Source organism: Dermacentor andersoni, chromosome 2, assembly GCF_023375885.2.
Source record: "Dermacentor andersoni chromosome 2, qqDerAnde1_hic_scaffold, whole genome shotgun sequence".
NCBI classification, from domain to species: Eukaryota; Metazoa; Arthropoda; class Arachnida; order Ixodida; family Ixodidae; genus Dermacentor; species Dermacentor andersoni.
The window spans coordinates 98102396-98120228 of record NC_092815.1 but is presented as its reverse complement, the minus strand read 5'-3'; the positions used below and the strand labels follow the sequence as shown (position 1 = coordinate 98120228).

The 17833-nt window shown below is 47.6% G+C and overlaps 1 protein-coding gene across 1 annotated transcript; it reads left to right on the top strand.

Annotated features, from left to right (window-relative positions):
- Nucleotides 1–8146: 8146 nt before the first annotated feature.
- LOC126541958 (uncharacterized) lies at nucleotides 8147–14601 on the top strand. Its single transcript, XM_050188928.3, has 3 exons — nucleotides 8147–8396; nucleotides 11615–11829; nucleotides 13679–14601. The coding sequence occupies exons 1-3, from the start codon at nucleotides 8324–8326 to the stop codon at nucleotides 13901–13903; spliced, it is 513 nt and encodes a 170-aa protein (XP_050044885.1). The 5' UTR covers nucleotides 8147–8323; the 3' UTR covers nucleotides 13904–14601.
- The last annotated feature ends 3232 nt before the right edge of the window (nucleotides 14602–17833 follow it).

Genomic DNA, 17833 nt, shown 5'->3' with positions numbered 1-17833 from the left:
TGAGGGCGCCACTGCTCGGGGATGCTTTCGCGACTTCGCGTCGGAGCTAAGCGAGCGTTGGTTCTCGCGTCAGAACGTGTTCAATGACGTGTTTGCCTCGCGCTCTATGCACTAATCTCGTGCTTTTTCCCGTGCGTGTGTGTGAGCAAGTTGGTTCGCGTCAAAACGTGTTTGCCTCGTGCGATATGCATTAATCTCGTGCTTTTTCGCGTGCGTGTGTGTGAGCAAGTTTGCCTGTGCTTGCTGTGTTGAGGCTCTTCGGTGTGCGTGTGTGCCGTAGCCAGCCTCGTTCATGTGGCGCGATGCCGCGAAACTGTTGTGTGCCACTCTGCGACACAAATGCCAAAAAGGACCCGACTGTGAAATATCACGAGTTCCCCTGCGGCTTGGAACGTCGAGAAGCGTGCCTAAAAAAATATCTCTCGCGAAGGAGGGTCGGGAAAAGGAAGCAGGTGGGAACCGAGCGACAGGTCTCTGGTACATTCCCTGCACTTTAAAGACAGTGACTATAAAAAGAACACGAAACTTAGGCACGAAACGCAGCGGGCCGCACCTTGTGCCTTTGGATCGAGCGGCCGTGGTCTAGGGGACAAACGAATACAACGCGCTCTAAAAAAAAAAAAAAAAAAAAAAAAAAAACAACTCCGTAGTGCCTAGGCTGAGTCATATATTCAAGGAGCAAAAGCCCCCAGATTTTCTCTCTCGCGCCCGCTCTTACTCGCGCCTGCGCAGATACGTCGAGCTCCGTCAAAAGTGGCACGCCCCGCTGTATCTACGAGCAATTCTAAATACGCGGCCGAATAGTGTTCATCAATTACTGGCGTTTTAAAGATTTACAACCATAATGTTCCAAAGCATTACATGAGGGCAAGCTTTCAAGTGTAAGAGTCATATATATACGGGCGACTTTTTAAAGTAGGCGATATAATTACAAGAAACTGAAACTTTTTTTGTTGGAAATCGGGTTGTAAGTTCGCTCGCATCTGCTGTCTTCTTTTCCTTGTGAATATTGCAAGTAACTTATGTTGATTGTACTTCGTTGTCTATAACCTCGACAATACTATTATGTAAACTATCGATACATTTATGCTGTAGACGTAAACACCAAGTTCAATTTTTTGTTTAATCATTAAGATTGTTTGTAGCAAATGTGCATTTTTTATGTGCGCTGTACTTCTGCTACTGGGCGAGATCTGTGACTTCTGTGAGGCACTTTTTCTATTGTCCCTGCATCATCTTGAGACTTTACAATATTACATGAAATAAATGCAAATTCAAATAATTTTTTGGGCCCCATATGGTTCACCATATGTGAATGATAAGTAGGTCTATGTCTGTCAAATAGTACTGACAGAAGCATTGCCATGCTGTTTCACTTACTGCAATAGTAATTCGCAATATATATATATATATATATATATATATATATATATATATATATATAGAGAGAGAGAGAGGGTCCGATCGCTTGCAGTTTGCCCCCCCCCCCCCTCCCACTCGAGAAATAGTTGTTACTCCACTGATTTTTTACATGAGTGCTTCAAAGAAACAGCACCATGCAGTAGACATGTAAAAATATGTTTTACGTGTAGCAATGTAGCAAAACTCCTTTGAATGCAACGGCCGGAATAATGCGAAAACTTCCAACCGGCATCTTAAACACATCGGGGCCAGAAATTTCTTTCTTGCTACAAGTTGCATCTGTCGCGTTGATGCCGCTTTCAGACATATCGCCGATTCTGCCCGCAGGTAAGTGCCCGCGACCCTCAAGCCCTGATTCCGACGTTCCGAGGCCACTGTTTATTCTCGTTGCGCCATATTGCGCTTTTGAAGGAGAAGTTTCGGAATCCCACGTTGCGCTGACCTGTGACGACACGCATGTGCAGACGCGTGGAGAGCAGCGCTATACTTCTGTTTGTATTGTGTTGCTTCGCTGCGCCCCTGCTTGACGTGATTCTGTATGCTTGATACAGGCAAAATAATTAAGAAAGGCAACACAAAAACCCTAACGAAGCTGGAAATATTTATTACTATTTAGATGGCACGCCGATCAGTTTGCGTCGGCGGCGGCGCGCCGACGTCTCAGCGCGCACCTCTACTCCCCGCGCGATTGGGACGACCGGAGGAAAACCAGCCGGCGCGCGCAAATCTCGGAGGCCATGAATCAGACAGTCTTTCGCCAAATTACGACTGTATGCGAAGTCAACATATCCATGGACGTCAGACTCTGGAGTTTTGCAAGACGCGTAGCGCCACCTGCCGTTGCGAAGAGGCGGTAATTGAGTAGTTCGAAGCCCGACTCCATTGCTAAGTTACCTATGCAGCTAGCGACTGCGAAACAACGATTTAACTAGATTTTGGTCCATATTGCGAATGTTTTGCGCATTTAACACCCAGACAGAGAGCTTTGAATTTCTACGCTAGTCGGACGCGCCGCCGAACTGCCATAAAGCGCTTGCTGGCTCACTCTCAGACTGATGGCAAAAACGACGGCAACCGCGATAGCTCCGCGCGCTACGAAGAAACGCCGCAATCGACGCTACTGTTGTGTACTGTTGTGTTGTAAATTGTCATGAACGTGAAGGACGGAATAACAACGCGCAGTATTACCGATTTCCATCGCGATCGTATGAAGGGGAAAGTCGAGAGCGCTGGATACGGGTTACTTGTATTCTCCACAACACAGCGGCTCGCATAAGAAAGTGCGACAATTTTGTTCTTCTGTAATTGTGTTACGTAGCCCTGACGGAGGACCATGGTAACCAAGCGAAAACTCAAGAATCTGCAGCCGCCACTTCGTCGGTAACAAAAAAAAAAAAAAAAGCTACGTTGCGAACCATCCTGCGTATGTGCCATCGATATCTCCACCTTTTAGCAGACGTCCGCCTCCGCTTGACTCAACAAATGGAACGGAGAGATTTGGCAGGTCAGCCTAACCAACATTTTGGTTCTTTTATGAATTCAAAATCCTGTTCTAGAGCATCGTTCTATCGCGAGCTCATTTCTACTTTCGGTATTTTGTATGTCCTGCGCCGATACAACAAGCACGCTTCGCAATGTGCTGAGCGTGCTCGACTGCGTTTTTCAAATGTGAGTAATAAAGTTGCTGTAGGAGCACTGGATGAGTAATTGCGAAGTAACGCAAGTGTGTAAAAAAAATGTTGCGTTTATTTACATTTATTTGTGCGCGCTTGTTGCTCGAAGCGTCTGCGAAAAGTTCAAATTAAGGTACTGAGCGATGCTGTAGGTCCTGCGAGAAAGAAAGATGCAGCGCGTAGGCACTGTAGGAAGCTTACTTTTGTTAAGATCGCACGCTGTTTGCTGCCTTGGAAAACGTTTTCTGTTTCCTACCCTGGAAAAGGCTATGAAAGGATTTACTCTCTGTAAATAATTGGGAGACAAAACATTACGATAAAATACATAAAAATACAGGAGATACTTAATAAGTCTTGTGTTCAGGACATATTCAATATGAAACAATTTGAAATGCTTAGATTTTTATGCTGATATGCCTATAGACAAACCTGATGCTCTCTGTACTTGCGTGTTGCAGGACGCCGAAATAACACTTGATACTTTATTTTATATTGTACACGTACTTCACCCTGCTGAGCTTCCTTTCCGAAGCGTGGATGGGCGGAAGAAGCTTTCCAGGTACTTGATTCTTAGGAAACCGTGCCTCAACACACACAAAAGAGAAGGGTGTCCATTGTGGCCTATGCACCTTCGCTTGCGGACAGCTCTCCTTGCACTACTCAGTTAGCGCCAAGGCTGCGATGGGGGCGCTGCTGACGGGTTTTTCCGCAGCGCCGCCTGGGCAGAGTCTGGGGTCTATTCCCAGCGGTGGACCTTTATTCTTGGACTGGCCTGGCCTCATCTGCCGGTAGCTCCGCGACACGGCGCTGCTGTCAGTTGTTGAAGATGACGGTTCTGCTTCACTTGTCCACGGCGTAAGAGCAACGAAGTGTGATTCGTTTTCTATGGAGCAAGGGACGAACGCCCATCGAAATCCATAGGGAAATGCAGCCCACGTATGGGGAAATGTTACTCGCCTTGAGAAGTGTGAGGTGGCGGTGTTGCGAGTTCGCAAAAGGGCCGTGAAGACTTGCTTGATAATGAGCTTTCGGGCCACATGTGGCAATCAGAACCGCGGACAAACTCCGGTCATTTCACTGGGAGAGTCTGGACCATACAGTCCGGACCTCGCCCCTAGTGATTTCCACGTTTTCGGTCCGCTGGAGTAGTTCCTGGCAGGCCAGCAATTCACGTGCAACGATGAAGCCTAGACAGCACTCAGACGGTGCGTTCCACAGTCAGCCAACCAGACGAATTCTATGTTACAGGGGCATCTCAAATTCAGTACGTATACTCTCAAGAATAGTACGTATATTTGTAATTACTCGTACTTGTTGATCCCTCAGCAACACGCATTTCGAAGTGGGTTTTCTTGTATTACTCAGCTTACAGAATTAACGCACGACCTAGCATCCTCTCTTGACAAAGGGGGCTGTGTAAATAGCATCTTTTTAGATTTCAGGAAGGCTTTTGACCTAGTGCCCCATTCTTTACTGCTTGAGAAATTGTCGTGGTACAACATAAATCAAACGGTTGTTGAATGGATAAAAGAATACTTAAATTGTAGGACACAACGCGTAGTCGTTGGAGGTAGGCTGTCGCATGGTGTTGATGTGTCATCGGGGGTGCCTCAAGGTTCAGTTTTGGGTCCGCTATTGTTTTTATTATACATGAATGACATTACCGTTGGCATATCATCTTTCATCCGATTGTTTGCGGACGACTGCGTTTTGTATCGCGTTATGAAAGGTCCCGATGATTATAATGAACTACAGAAGGATTTAGACAAGGTTGCAGAGTGGTGCGATAAATGGGGCATGAGTATAAATCTTGATAAAACTGTGCAGATGTGCTTTACGAGACAAAGGTCACCAAATGTATATACATATAGCATTAACGGGACAAATCTTGCATCCGTGTGTGAATATAAATACCTTGGGGTGTACTTGACCCCTCAACTATGCTGGCACCGTCATGTTAACTATATAATTGCTAAGGCGTATAGAGTTCTTGCTATGCTACGTAGAAATGCGAAGTGCTTTCCTTTAGAAACAAGGAACCTGCTTTACAAGACTAACATAAGACCAATACTGGAATATGCTTGTACTATCTGGGACCCGTGGACTGCGACAGATATAAAGAAACTAGAAAGAGTACAAAACTTAGCAGCCCGTTTCGTAGTTCAAAATTATACTCGGTATTTCAGTGCATCCCAAACAAAGGAAACATTAGGCTGGAATACACTTCAAAATCGTAGAAAAACATTCAGATTAAAATTTTTGCACAATATATATCATTCTAAGACCGGCCTCAATCGTGATAGCTACATTAGGCCACCGGAGTACACTTCTGGCAGGCGCGATCACCCACTTAAAATTAAAGAGTATAGATGTAGAACGGAGCTTTTTAAGATGTCATTTTTTCCTAAGACGGTCAGTGAGTGGAACAGGTTGCCCAGCGATGTTGTATCGCTATCTTCAAATGATGCCTTTGCTTCAGCCGTATGACTTGCATTTTTTTTTTTCTGTACGTTGTGCTTGCGTCAACAGAACCGCTTTGTTTCACTTCGCACATGTACGGTTATGCTCTGCTTCTTTGTTTCTTCTTTTTGTTGTGACGGCGATTTGCCCTGATCTGTATCTTTCTTTTTCATGTATTGTATATTAACTGCTGTTTGTCAATGATATATGTACTTCTCCCCCCCACTGTAATGCCAAACTGGCGCTGTGGGTACTGTGATAAATAAATAAATAAATAAATAAATAAAATGTACCTTATTCTGGCTAATAAAAAATAGGGGCAAAGACTTTCTGAGTCGCCCTCGTACATGCTATGCGACGGGACACATGCGCGGCAACCGTCTCAAACCGCTATAGCTTTCACGTAGGAATTAAGGAATGTGTTAAGGACGTTATTCTCTCGTGCACGGAACGAGAGAATGCACGTCGCTCCACAGCGCAAGCGAAATCACAGATGATCGTTTAGAGCCGACGAGACTGCGTGTGATCAGCGTGGGGCAACTCCAGATGAACTGAAACATAATGCAGAGTCACAGACGTGGGCAAGATCGATCAAACGGAGAAAACTTGGCAAACTGGAAGCGGTGAGTTGAGCGAGGTAGTGAGATCACTGTGGCAAGCTGCCTTACTGCTTCCGATTCAACGCTTCGCGCGCTACGCCGATTTGACGCAACACGCATGCGCTCGTCAGCGCAGTCTTAGGATTTCAGCGATTGCGACTACCTTGGGCTGGACCTCTGCTCGAACCAGTTCGGAAGGGCCTCATCAGAAAGTGCACGTTTGAGTTCTGTTCCAAGCCAGCGGAAGAAGTATCGGTTCAATTCAGCCGAAAATAACAGTTCGGCTCTGGTCTTGATCGGTTCAGCTGCGGTTCGATTCGACACCCTTACCACAAGGCCACAGGTTGGCTTTTCTGGGAGGATCACTCGCCTAGTGGTAGAGCTCATCATAACTGCGCGACTAAAAAAAAAAAAAAAAGAAGAAAGAAAGGAAGAAATATAAAAAATGAGCCATTCCACTCTGTGAAGGTGGTCTCCCAGCGAAGCTGTTTAGCACACGAGACGGAGGTTACACATAATTTTGAACAATGCTACGAACTCATTTATTGTTTTGATGGGTGGTCATCGTGACGAAAGGTACGCACACTCATATATTGTCTTGATCGGTGGTCATTATTTCACTCGCAACTTCAATCACATTCTTTGATAAGGTCAAATCGATGCACGTACGCCGCTGGGTAGTCGTTTGGGCCGGATCGGTGTGGCATAACAAATGATATGTCTGCAACACGGAAGGCGTGAACTGCTCCCTTTTCAATACCGACACATCCACATTGATATCACCGACAATGACAACATAGGTAGTGTCACCGTAGCTGATTCATGCAGAGTAGCCATGAACCTTACGGGACTATGAGTCATTGCATTTTTTGCTTGCTTACGGGGGGGGGGGGGGGGGGGGGTATGAGCCATTGCTCGCGGGGGTATGAGATATTGATGATGACAGTTTTCAACATGCTGTTCTGTGTGTTTCATGCGTGATTAGAGAGAACTTCAGCACTGCTCACTTCACTTTGCTGAGTGCTTGTAGCCTCTGCCTTACTGGGATATGAGTCATTGCATTTTTTGCTTGCTTATGGGGGTATGAGCCATTTATGATGATAGTTTTTGTTCACGGAGAACAAGAATGCGCGGAACCCTAGCCATATAAAGCCTAGCTGTAAAAGACAATGAGAAGAAGAGCTCGCTTTATATTTGAAGCACGTTTCCGAATGTAGTACGTACGTACGTACGTACGTATGTAGCACGATGCATGGCTTCCCAAGCTGTATGCTGTCCCTTGAGCCGAGGCTGTTGATGCTCCTGCGTTTTCTCACCGACTTTCTCCGCGGCACAATTAAGACGATTGTCGTGCTGACTTATTGGCCCCGGATTACTCATTTAATGTGATAGTTCTCGGCATGCCAGGTTATGGTCGAAATCGTTCTAACGCCCACTTTTCTATTTCCTCGCGAAAGCTAGCTAGATCATTAATTCGCATTAATTTATTATAGACAGATTTTTTGGTATTAATTATGCTACTTCACTTTCTTTATGTAGGATTTACCTTCCTGTTCCTACATATGCCTTCGGCTTCTTGGCCGAAATCTACAATTTCGCCCTCTTAGCGTTGAAGTGCCATATTTGGGTAGCAAGAAAATCTTATCCAGGTAGAACCCTTCGTTGATCGACGTGCCACATATTACCGCGATTAGCATTCTTTGCGAACTTTATCCACTTCGCGGTATGTTTTTCTGTCTGTCTGTCTGTTTCTTTGCCCACAACCTCTTTCACGCCAACTTGGATGACTAGTTATGGGCCACATAATGTTATGTGCCCCTCTTTATTTACAAAAAAGTTCTTTCAAATTTATTTGGTGCCTAGCGGAATCGAACCCAAAGTATTTTATGCAAAAATGTAAAATTTCCAGAAAAGGACAAAAAGAAACCCGTTCTCGCACCATCTTGAGACCGCAACAACAACATCGTCATCGTGAATCTTACAAGCCTAAATTGTGCACCTGCCTGTATACCTGTCCTCCAGACGAAGAAGAAGGAAACAAAATCTGGCGCTCGGTGGTTGAGAGAATTTTCGCTGCCCAACATTGCCCTGTGCTCGTTCCGCGTCGTCGAAGAACGTTTCGACAGCCTCGTCGCCTGCAGAGAGAACGAGCTCGGCTCCCACTTCGAAATGGCGAAGCGCAACCTGCTCCTCCCGCTGGTGTGCCTCCTGCTGCAGCAGGCTCACGGCTGGGAGAACACGCGTAAGCATGCACACCGTCAATGTAGCAGCGCTTCAAGGTATATTGCAGCACTATAGGCACCAAACTTAAGCGTATCATACCGAAAAATTGCAACGCCACTTCGTGAGGCATACTTTTTGCCGCAATAAGTTACTAGCACGGATAGTAAGCGCAATAAAAAAAATCACCGAGAATCACGATACTCCCTAATGCGAAATTTAAGCGTAGTACTGTAAGTGTTTTCATTTCGCGATATATTGGCTGGCGTGGACAATCTGTCGTGCGGCACGTTGCAAACGGATCCAAGTGTGGCGCGACTGCCTCGCTAATTAGAAGATCGCGACAGGCAGCGCGTGGGTGAAGCGTGGGCACGATTCACAGCAGCCGGCGCAGCCAGACCTCTGCTCATGCAGCGCTTTGTTTCCATATGTCTGACGCGCGCCGCTCTGGCGCCATCTCGTAGTCATCGTCGCCGCAGAGCCCGTCTTGCGAGGCATTGCTATTTTCTTCTCACGCTTTCGCCATACCCTCCTTCTCCGCTTTCCACCTCATGGTTCCGCTGCGCCCTTCTCCTCCACTTTGCTCCTCGCGCTCGATCTCTTCGCTATCTCCGTCTTCCATCCCCCGCTGCACTTCGCGTTCGCTCTTTCATCCTTCGCTGTGCTCGTTCGCTCGGTTACGAGGGCTGCCTACGCTCGCCGCAGGAACGGGCGCCTAAGAGCTGCGCTTTGAAAACTTTGCACACAAGGTTTGCGGGTATCATTTAACTGTTTCATGAACAATCAGTCACAGAAATGGAGAGAAAATATGCAGAAACCATCGAGGATTATAGTCAAATAAACGAATATAGCTTTCTGAATACGCTGAAATATCTGTTGAAGTCGTTGTCGCAACATTTCTTCTCGTGGCTCGGTGATCATGGTAATCTCTCGTTGACAACAAATAACGCGTTGGTTTTCCAACTTTTGTTCTTTTCCTGCAACATTAATCGCAGCAGCATGCTGGGCCGCCGCTTCACCGGCCCACAGACACATCTGGCGTGACGTCATCGCCTCTCCGACCAACCAGCTAAGTCCAGAGACAGTGGCGGCTTTCCCACTGCCCCGATTACCTACACTTTGTTCACTAGGCTCTGCCTTGGTGTTAGACTTCTTCTCCTCCCTACGGCGCTATCCTCTTCTCATTCTATCGTCGGAGAAATTGCGGCCGCCGACCAGGAAACGGGGGAAGGAGCGAAATAAAGCTACTCGCTTTAAAAACGGAAAATGAAATCCAATTTGCTTCTTACAGTATCCAACGCTCTCTGTGACCCGCTAGCAATACGTGCTAGTGAAGTAGGGCGAGGAACGGGAGATGCGCTCTTACCGAAGGCGGCAACCTGTAGCTGTCTCGCCCCACCTGTTTGCGTGAATAAGGCAGCCACGAGATCCTCAAGTAGGTTACAAACTAGTATCTAAATAGGGTTGTGCGAATAGTATTATTTAAAGACCGAATACGAATCTAATCGTGCCAAAAACGAATCAAATCGAATACTATTTGGATAGTTTTCGCATAATGAACAGCACTTTTCATCATTAAATGAAACAAAGCTTACATCCGAGCATTCGCTACATCAGAAAGTTTCTGTCATTCTACTGCGCATTATAAAGTATGCTTTATTAAAACCTCGAATGGAGCATTATCAACAATCAAGCAGGATTCTTGAGAGCCTGCGGGGCCGTGCATTATCAAAATGTGTTTTTAGAAGACAGTCTTGTGAGTCCGTTAGCATCTGTGCCTAACTCGGAGACTAAAACCGAAATGCACGTATGGGCAGAGTGAAAAAATAACTTTTTGAAGTTGGAGTGGTGGCCCCAGATGACGCTACCATAATGTTGCAATCGACTTTACTCCTCTTTAATCGCAAGAGAACACACTTGCAACACAATACCCATTTCCGAACGTCATATCTGAGCGAAATTTTAGTGTGAATAATTACGGCTTAGCGGGAAATGTCCAACTCCCTTAGCGGCGCAGCGTGCTCTACGTAACTTTCACCTATCACCAATTTCACTTATAGGAAATCGAAACTGAAAGGCCAAAGAACCTAAATAACTGTCACGCCCGTAACCACGGAGAACCGATGCCTTTGCTTCCTTCGTGCTCATACAGACGCCCATGAGTACACTGTCGTGCGAGCGTGAGCGTGGTCCACGTTTTATGAAGGCGCGATCTGGTTCGCCGGAAGTGCCCCATGGACTCGCTCTTCTGTAGCAAACCAGCGGCAAGTAATAGCGTAGAAATTTTCTCCAGCGTGGGGGGGGGGGGGGGAGGGGAGTGCGGGGTGGAGACACCTAAATGATGTGCTCCCCACCTTCCTCCTCGGCTACGCGACTAGCGGTGAGGACGTAAAAGAAGAAACATCGAGGCGCGCGACTGTCGCATAATGGCGTAATTTAAATACGATACCTCTTTCCCTTGAACAGCTATTGTGGGCTGGCTTACGCAACTTGGGGTTGCCTTTCCTGTTTCTCCATAGTTTTTAGAGCGCAGCTCTTACCGTTCCTGCGGCGAGTGTTGGCGTTGTCCCTCGTAACCGAGCGAACGAACACAACGAAGGATGAAAGCGAACGTGGAGCGCAGCGGAACACGAAAGACGGCGACAGCAAAGAGCGCGAGGAGGAAAGCGGAGGAGAATGGTGCAGCGGAAAAATGAGGTGGAAAGCGGAGTAGGAGGTCCGTACACGGCGAAAGCGTGAGAAGGAAAGCGTAGTGCCGCGCAAGACATGATTTGCGGTGACGATGGCTACGAGATGGCGCCAGAGTAGCGCGCGTCGTCTGTATGGAAACAAAGCGCTGCATGAGCGGAAGTCTGTCTGCGGCGACTGCTGTGAATCGCGCCCACGCGTCACCCACGCGCCGCCCCTCGCGATCTCCCGTTTAGCGAGGCAGTTGCGCTACCTTTCGCTCCGTTTGCAATGTACCGCACGACACAGATTGTCCGTGCCAGCCAATATATCGTGAAACGAAAACGCGTGTAGAGCTGCATGCGCTCAAATTTCGCATTAAGGAGTGTCGTAATCGTCGGCGAATTTTTTCTCTCCCCCTTAAGGTCAGCACATTGAAACCAAGAATTTATTCTGAATTCGCGAAAGCGCTCGTGTGCACGGCCGCCAGTGTGCGGGCAGGACTGCGCGTGTAGTCCATAAACGCGCTCCATGTGTATCGGGATCTAACTATACCCACACCGCGGCACGCAGACCTGTTCGGCGACGTGTGCTGGTCGAACGGTTCGAGCGTGCTGTGGCTCCACCGCGGCGAGCTGCCGTCGGCCGTGGTGGGCCTGCGGTACCCGCTCGAGACAGCGCACAACTGCAGCTTCGCCGTGGCCAGCGACAGCGGCGCGCTCATCGTGGTCGTCCGGCTGCTCGACCTGCGCCGGGATCTCAACGGCACCTGCCTGGATCACGTCGCGGTGCGTGGGCTTTGGTGAAGAGGGGTAGACTCGCGCTCGAGCAACCTGCCGTACGTGCGCCTTTACGAGAAATTCCACGCGTGGCCATCACCACAACTCTCACCCAATACACATGCATCACCGTACTTTTTTCTTTTACACCGTTGGTGCTGGTTTGTCCCATGGCTAACACCGTCACCCTTGAGGCTATAGAAACCATATTCTATACGACAGCGAGCTCAAGCTGCGCGAGCAATGAGAGATGCCGCATTTGAAAACTAGTTTTGACCCGTTGCTGAGCACGGAACTATCTGACACGAGGATTTCACGTGTCGATAGCTGTTAAAGATTTTTCTATGCAGTTTTTGTACCTTCTGTCGCAGCTACCATCGTTCCTACTTGCTACCAAAAGGACGCAGAAATAAAATTATCGTCAAAGGTTAGGCCATATATATCCCACAAGAATTAGCATGTTAGCGATCGGACAGACCAAGCATCCTTCATAAACACAAAATGAGTTGGAATGTTTAGTGTATGACCAGTGGCTCGTACCAAGTAAACCACAAAGACGCTCTGGTAACGTGTGTCACATTCCCCTTCTTTCGCGTTGTACGGGAGCGAGACTTTGAGTGCATTCAGGTATGTGTTTACGCGCGAGATGGAACATCTCGGTTTCGATTGTCTTGGCTAAGAAAAAGCCCACTTGCAGAAGTTCGTGTGTGGTACACTATACTACTTTATTATAACGGATGAGAGCTAAACGGTCGGTCGGTGCATGGTGTCAGGCTTTCTCATAGTGAAACACCCGCCGTTCCGCCGCGGAATCAGTGTACTGCAAATAGGGTTGTCACATTTGCAGGAAAAAAAAAATACTAAGAAGAGGAGGACGGGAAGGGGACGCGTGTATTTTGTTGAAAAGTAGTGTAAGCAAAAGCAAAACAAAATGAAGAAGGAAATAAAATGTTGAATTTGCGATAGGCCGAGTGCAACATTTGCATGCTTGAAATAAATTTATCGAACGGCTTAGTTGTATTTTGTACTCTTGGCGATCACGTGGCCCCGGGTTGTCGGGGCCAAGATCGAGAACGTACAGTGTGCGCCTGCTTCGCTCATGTAGCCCGTCCTGGTATAGTGCTAGATGATGTCATAAGCGCCTACATTGGGAGATCGCCGAGAAGACGTACTTGAAGTAAAGGATGCGCTTGGACTTACAGGAGAAAGGGGAATCGTTACAGCGACCCTCCCACTCCCTCATCGGTGCTCGTGCATCACTGGTCTGACGTTCCTTGTCTCCATGTCGCACTACTTTTCATCCCAATTCAACACGTATGTGACTGCGGACGATCTAGCGTGGAGCGTACAATAGGGTGGGAGAACTATTCGTAGTCGTCTCTCTAAGCGCCGCAGCGTTCAATAGTGCAACAGCCGAATGCGAGTACGTATCGCAAGCTAGCTGGGGCGCACCGTCAAATGGTGCCACGTCTTTGAATATATAGCTCATGCCGCTTTCTACGAGCCGATCGGGCTACACTAGCCGATCAGAGAAGACGCGACCCCTTTTAAGTCAGCAATATAGACGAATGAAACAGCAGTATCCGAACGAAGGAAGCCTAAGCCTGGAACCAACGTTTCTACAAGGGGACTTTTTTCTTTGTCAGAATGTCCCCTGACGAAGCCGTCCCCTTGGCTACCATGACTGAGGCTTCCCTCGTTCACTCGCTGGCCCGTTGGCCATACACTTCGTCTTCATCCTGCGCAACCATTTGTCTATAAATGACGAGGTTCGGCGGAGTCTAAATATATAACACTTCCCCGCGGTCAGATCCCGCGCTTGCGAGCTAACTCCTTCGGGTGGGGGGCACGCTCGCAGCTGGAGGAAGGACCAGGCGGCCGTCCCCTGATCTTCGACGGTCCCCGGTGCTGGGCGAAGCAGGGAGACGAGATGCACGCCCTGGCCCGCGGGGTCGTGCACGTGCGGCTCAGCGTGACGCCGCCGGTCGCGCGCGTCTACAGGGGACTCAACATCGCGTTCACCACACACTTTCACGGCGAGTGCACGCAACACACGCGCTTGCCGTACAACGTGATTGCGTGAGCGCGAAAAAAAAAAATGAAGAAGAAAAATAAAGAAAAAAAGGGCCAGGCCGCGCGCCCACGTCGGGCTAAGTTATAATGTGGCGCGTACGTTGACACGTCGGACTGAGCGAGTTCTTCTACGTCGTGGCCGACTCCGGTCGCAATCGCTGGGCAACTTGATTAGTTTGACCCGTTGACCGACTCATTGGGCACCCAATGATTGGAATTCTAGGAAAAAAAAAAAGGTTAGAAAAAGAGAAATATAAAAAGAAATGCATGGAAAAAAGAAAAAGGAACACAAGGCCGCTCGCATAAGGAGCGTAAAGAACTGCGCGTGACGACACTTAGATTTTCTGAAGCAACTTGTGCGCAATCATTGGCACGCAGCGAAGCTGTGGAATCGGTTTTTTGTTCAGCGTGTTCGTTACCGCTCCCCGCTGAAGAGCGGTGCGTGTTCGCGGCAATGCGAGGAGTATTGCCGTGAAGCCGCAATGCAAAATTCGCACACGACACGGAATCCCCCTTTTGTACCAAATTTGTTGAAGTTTTGGTGAGGCGAGTGTGCGCGAAAATAGGATAGTTACCTGTCTGGCGAACACACGGAACGTTCATGAGGCATGTACGGGAAACCTGGAGTAGTAGAAGTGTGTGCGACGCGGTGACGAAATACTCGTGATGTCACACTTCTTCCCGTCAGCAGCCCAGCTCCATTGTCGCCTACCAATACTCCGGGCGCCTACACCGCTTGAAATGCATGTTGAAGAGATGCGAATATCGCAGATTTCGAGCACGATCGGAATATTTATTTCTATTGGATTCTTAATTTGATTCCGGAACCGCATGTTGAAAATTTGCGGATAACTCGATTGGGCCGAATATCAAGCTTAGCGCGATTGCTGGGGCCTGTCCGAGGCAAACGTCCATGCATATTGCGAATTCATTGGGATGTCTTCAAGCGCCCGCTGTTTGCTAATGAGCGAACCGAATCGCAGCCAGATAATGATACGCCTGCAACCTCCGTTCCGAGTGAAACTGCGTTCGCTTGTGCGAGTGTTGTTGACGCTGGGTAGGAAGGCGGTATGCTCAACGAGTACGCGGTGAAGTGAGTGTGGTGCATGATAACTTGTACTGACATACGATCGTTAGCAAACAGCGGGCGCTTGAAGACATCCCAATGAATTCGCAATATGCATGGACGTTTGCCTCGGGCAGGCCCTAGCAATCCGCTTGAAATGCACGTTGAAGAGATGCGAATATTGCAGATTTCGAGCACGATCGGAATATTTATTTCTACTGGATTCTTAATTTGATTCCGGAACCGCATGTTGAAAATTTGCGGCATTTGCCTTGATCTTATGCTCCAGGCAAACGTGCAATGTAAGCCTGGTCGCCTCTGTAGAACCCGCAAATTTTGCGTCGACAATAACGTGCCACATGTCTGGTATTTTTTTCATTTTAACTCGAAATAAGAGCTTCCTCAAAGGGCAGGCTTAACCAACCGACCATTACAGGTGCATCATACCGTGTGTACTCAAAGCGTCCCGTTGTTACCGTTGATGTGTTCACACATATTCTGGTTACATTTCATCTTTCGTTTAATCACGTGCTTCGCGATTGTGTGTATGCATAGGCATATCTCAACGGCCAAACTGTAGGACATGTACTGCGCTAAATATTTTGCTATTTGTTTTCTCTTTTCCTGTTTAAGCTTGTACATCATATTTAATGTAGAAAGAAATCCACATTAAAATCAATATTTAAAGCCATTAAACCCCCCCCCCCCTCCCAGATATTCGTGTTCAACCCACATATTGTAATGTTTCAACAGCACTAATCAATATCGATTACCAGTTGTTACAGTACGTAATGTTGTAGCTCTGGGCGTTGCTTGGAACAAAAGAGAAATACTAAGTCAGACTAGAGTGGCACATTACGAGCTTGGAATACCAGATACACTAAATCCTCGTTATAACGAAATTGATTTAATGAAATATCGCTTCAATTCTATGTCTTTTGGAGTTACCACCTCAGCGCATGCATTTTAGAGCTGAATATTTGAAGTTCAGTGGTGCCAGATACCGCTTAGTCCTAACTGCGAAGCGGGAAATTCGCACAAGAGCGCGCGGTGCCACATATGCGGTGACCCTTTGCGTTTCTTCGTCTAAACTCGGACAGGCAAACGGCTCCGATAACATCACTCCACCACGAGGTGGTAGCTCATTAGGCCTAACTGTATCACGCAATGATGACAGGCAAACGAGGAAGCTACATGCTTACGGACGTCAGCAGAACTTCTTTACTGCCATGTTCCCACTGCCGATCAAATGCTCATCTGTTTCAGTATCTTTTACGAGCTCCCGCTTCTGGAGCACACGTACTGGCTTTTTCACAGCATCTGCGCTCTTGACAATATACTGCTCAAAACTAAGTACATTTTCGCCCCCTATGATTTCGTTATAACAATGTTTTACTGTACATCAATCCTACCGTGAACGGACGCTTCAGTAACCGGAATAAGCGCAGAAAAAAAAAAAAAAGACATGGGTAGAAACTTCGCCATGAAGTTCTCATGTCAGCTTCCCATGGCTATATAGATTTTGGCAGCGTATGCTCAGGGTCTATATAGTAAATGTTATATACCTAAACAATGATTGCGTTACATTCGAATGTAAGCAGAGTCTAAACTTTGGGTAGCTTTTCTTGCACTAAAACGGCTTATACAGTACGGTAATATACCTGAACCTAAATACGTTTCAATGACGTCACCGGCTCCGCCACTGGGGGGAGAAATGCAGAGAGGGAAGTGTTGCATTAATTTTCTATGTTGATGATAAACACTTTTCCGCATAATAAATTGAAATGGATCTTTGAAAGGCCATCTTAGCAGTACAAACTACTCTATATGATGTTTCCATTTAGCGCTGCGTCCCTTTGAAGCCGCTGCTACATCATTGATGAAGTGAGCCGTCTTTTTGACGAAATAGGTTTCGATTTGTTGTGTTATGGCGTGCCGCTGCCTGGCCCGATCGCCGTAGTTTCGATTCGCGGCCACCGCGGTTGCGCTCCTGCGGGGCAGGGATGCAAAAAGAACGCGCGTGCATGCATCGTAATTTAGGGGAACATTAAAGAACTCTAGCAGGTCAAAATTAACCCGGAATCCTCCACTGTGGCGTCCCGGTAACACACTGTTACAGCTCACAATTTAATTTTAATTTTTGTGGCAAGTTTCTTGAAGAACCGTCCCTTTTAAGCACATAGGGAAGGCGTCCAGCGAACTGTCTCAGGACCACTACGTGACCTTGTTGGTGCAGCAGGGAGACCCGTGACCGCTCTCTGTCTCGGACCATTGTTCCACAGCGAGACGGGCATGAGAGACGTGGCAGCAGCACATAATCGACTTTTCCGTCTTGGGAATATACTTATTAGCCCACAGCTTCGTGTGTGCTCACTGCGGCTTTGATAAGCGCAAACCTTGCGACTACGCACACGCTATCCTTGTTCAGCCGTCTGGACCCGCAGTGGTGGCCCGTAACTATCGACAGAGATTTGTTCTAAGCTATATAGGTGGCGCATTATTAGCGCAGCGTACAGCCTATGTAGGTATACGATAAGGGACACGCACCACGGTGGTCCCGGTAGCTACGGCGCTCGGCTGCCGAGCACGAGGTTACAGGTTCGATTCCCGACTGCAACGCCCTCATTTCGATGAGGGCAAAACGCAAAAGATGCTCGCGCATCTAGATTTGTGTGCACGTTATAAAGAACAGCAATTCGGAACTCTCCACTATACAGTATGTCCCTCACATATGTCGAGTGTAGAGTTACCGCATAAGGTTACCTTTAGGGAGCCCACTAAAAGGAGCCTATACAGTAACTCTAGTCCAGTGTTGCAACAGGGTCGGTAAAACCTGTCTTCTCCGTTATAAACGATAACGGAGAAGACAGAAAG

Excerpts from the sequence above, each read along its gene's own strand:
- LOC126541958 (XM_050188928.3), top strand. The coding sequence starts at position 8,324 with ATGGCGAAGCGCAACCTGCTCCTCCCGCTGGTGTGCCTCCTGCTGCAG. Across the intron at positions 8,397-11,614 it reads TCACGGCTGGGAGAACACGC|ACCTGTTCGGCGACGTGTGC; the intron begins GTAAGCATGCAC and ends CGCGGCACGCAG. Across the intron at positions 11,830-13,678 it reads CCTGCCTGGATCACGTCGCG|CTGGAGGAAGGACCAGGCGG; the intron begins GTGCGTGGGCTT and ends GCACGCTCGCAG.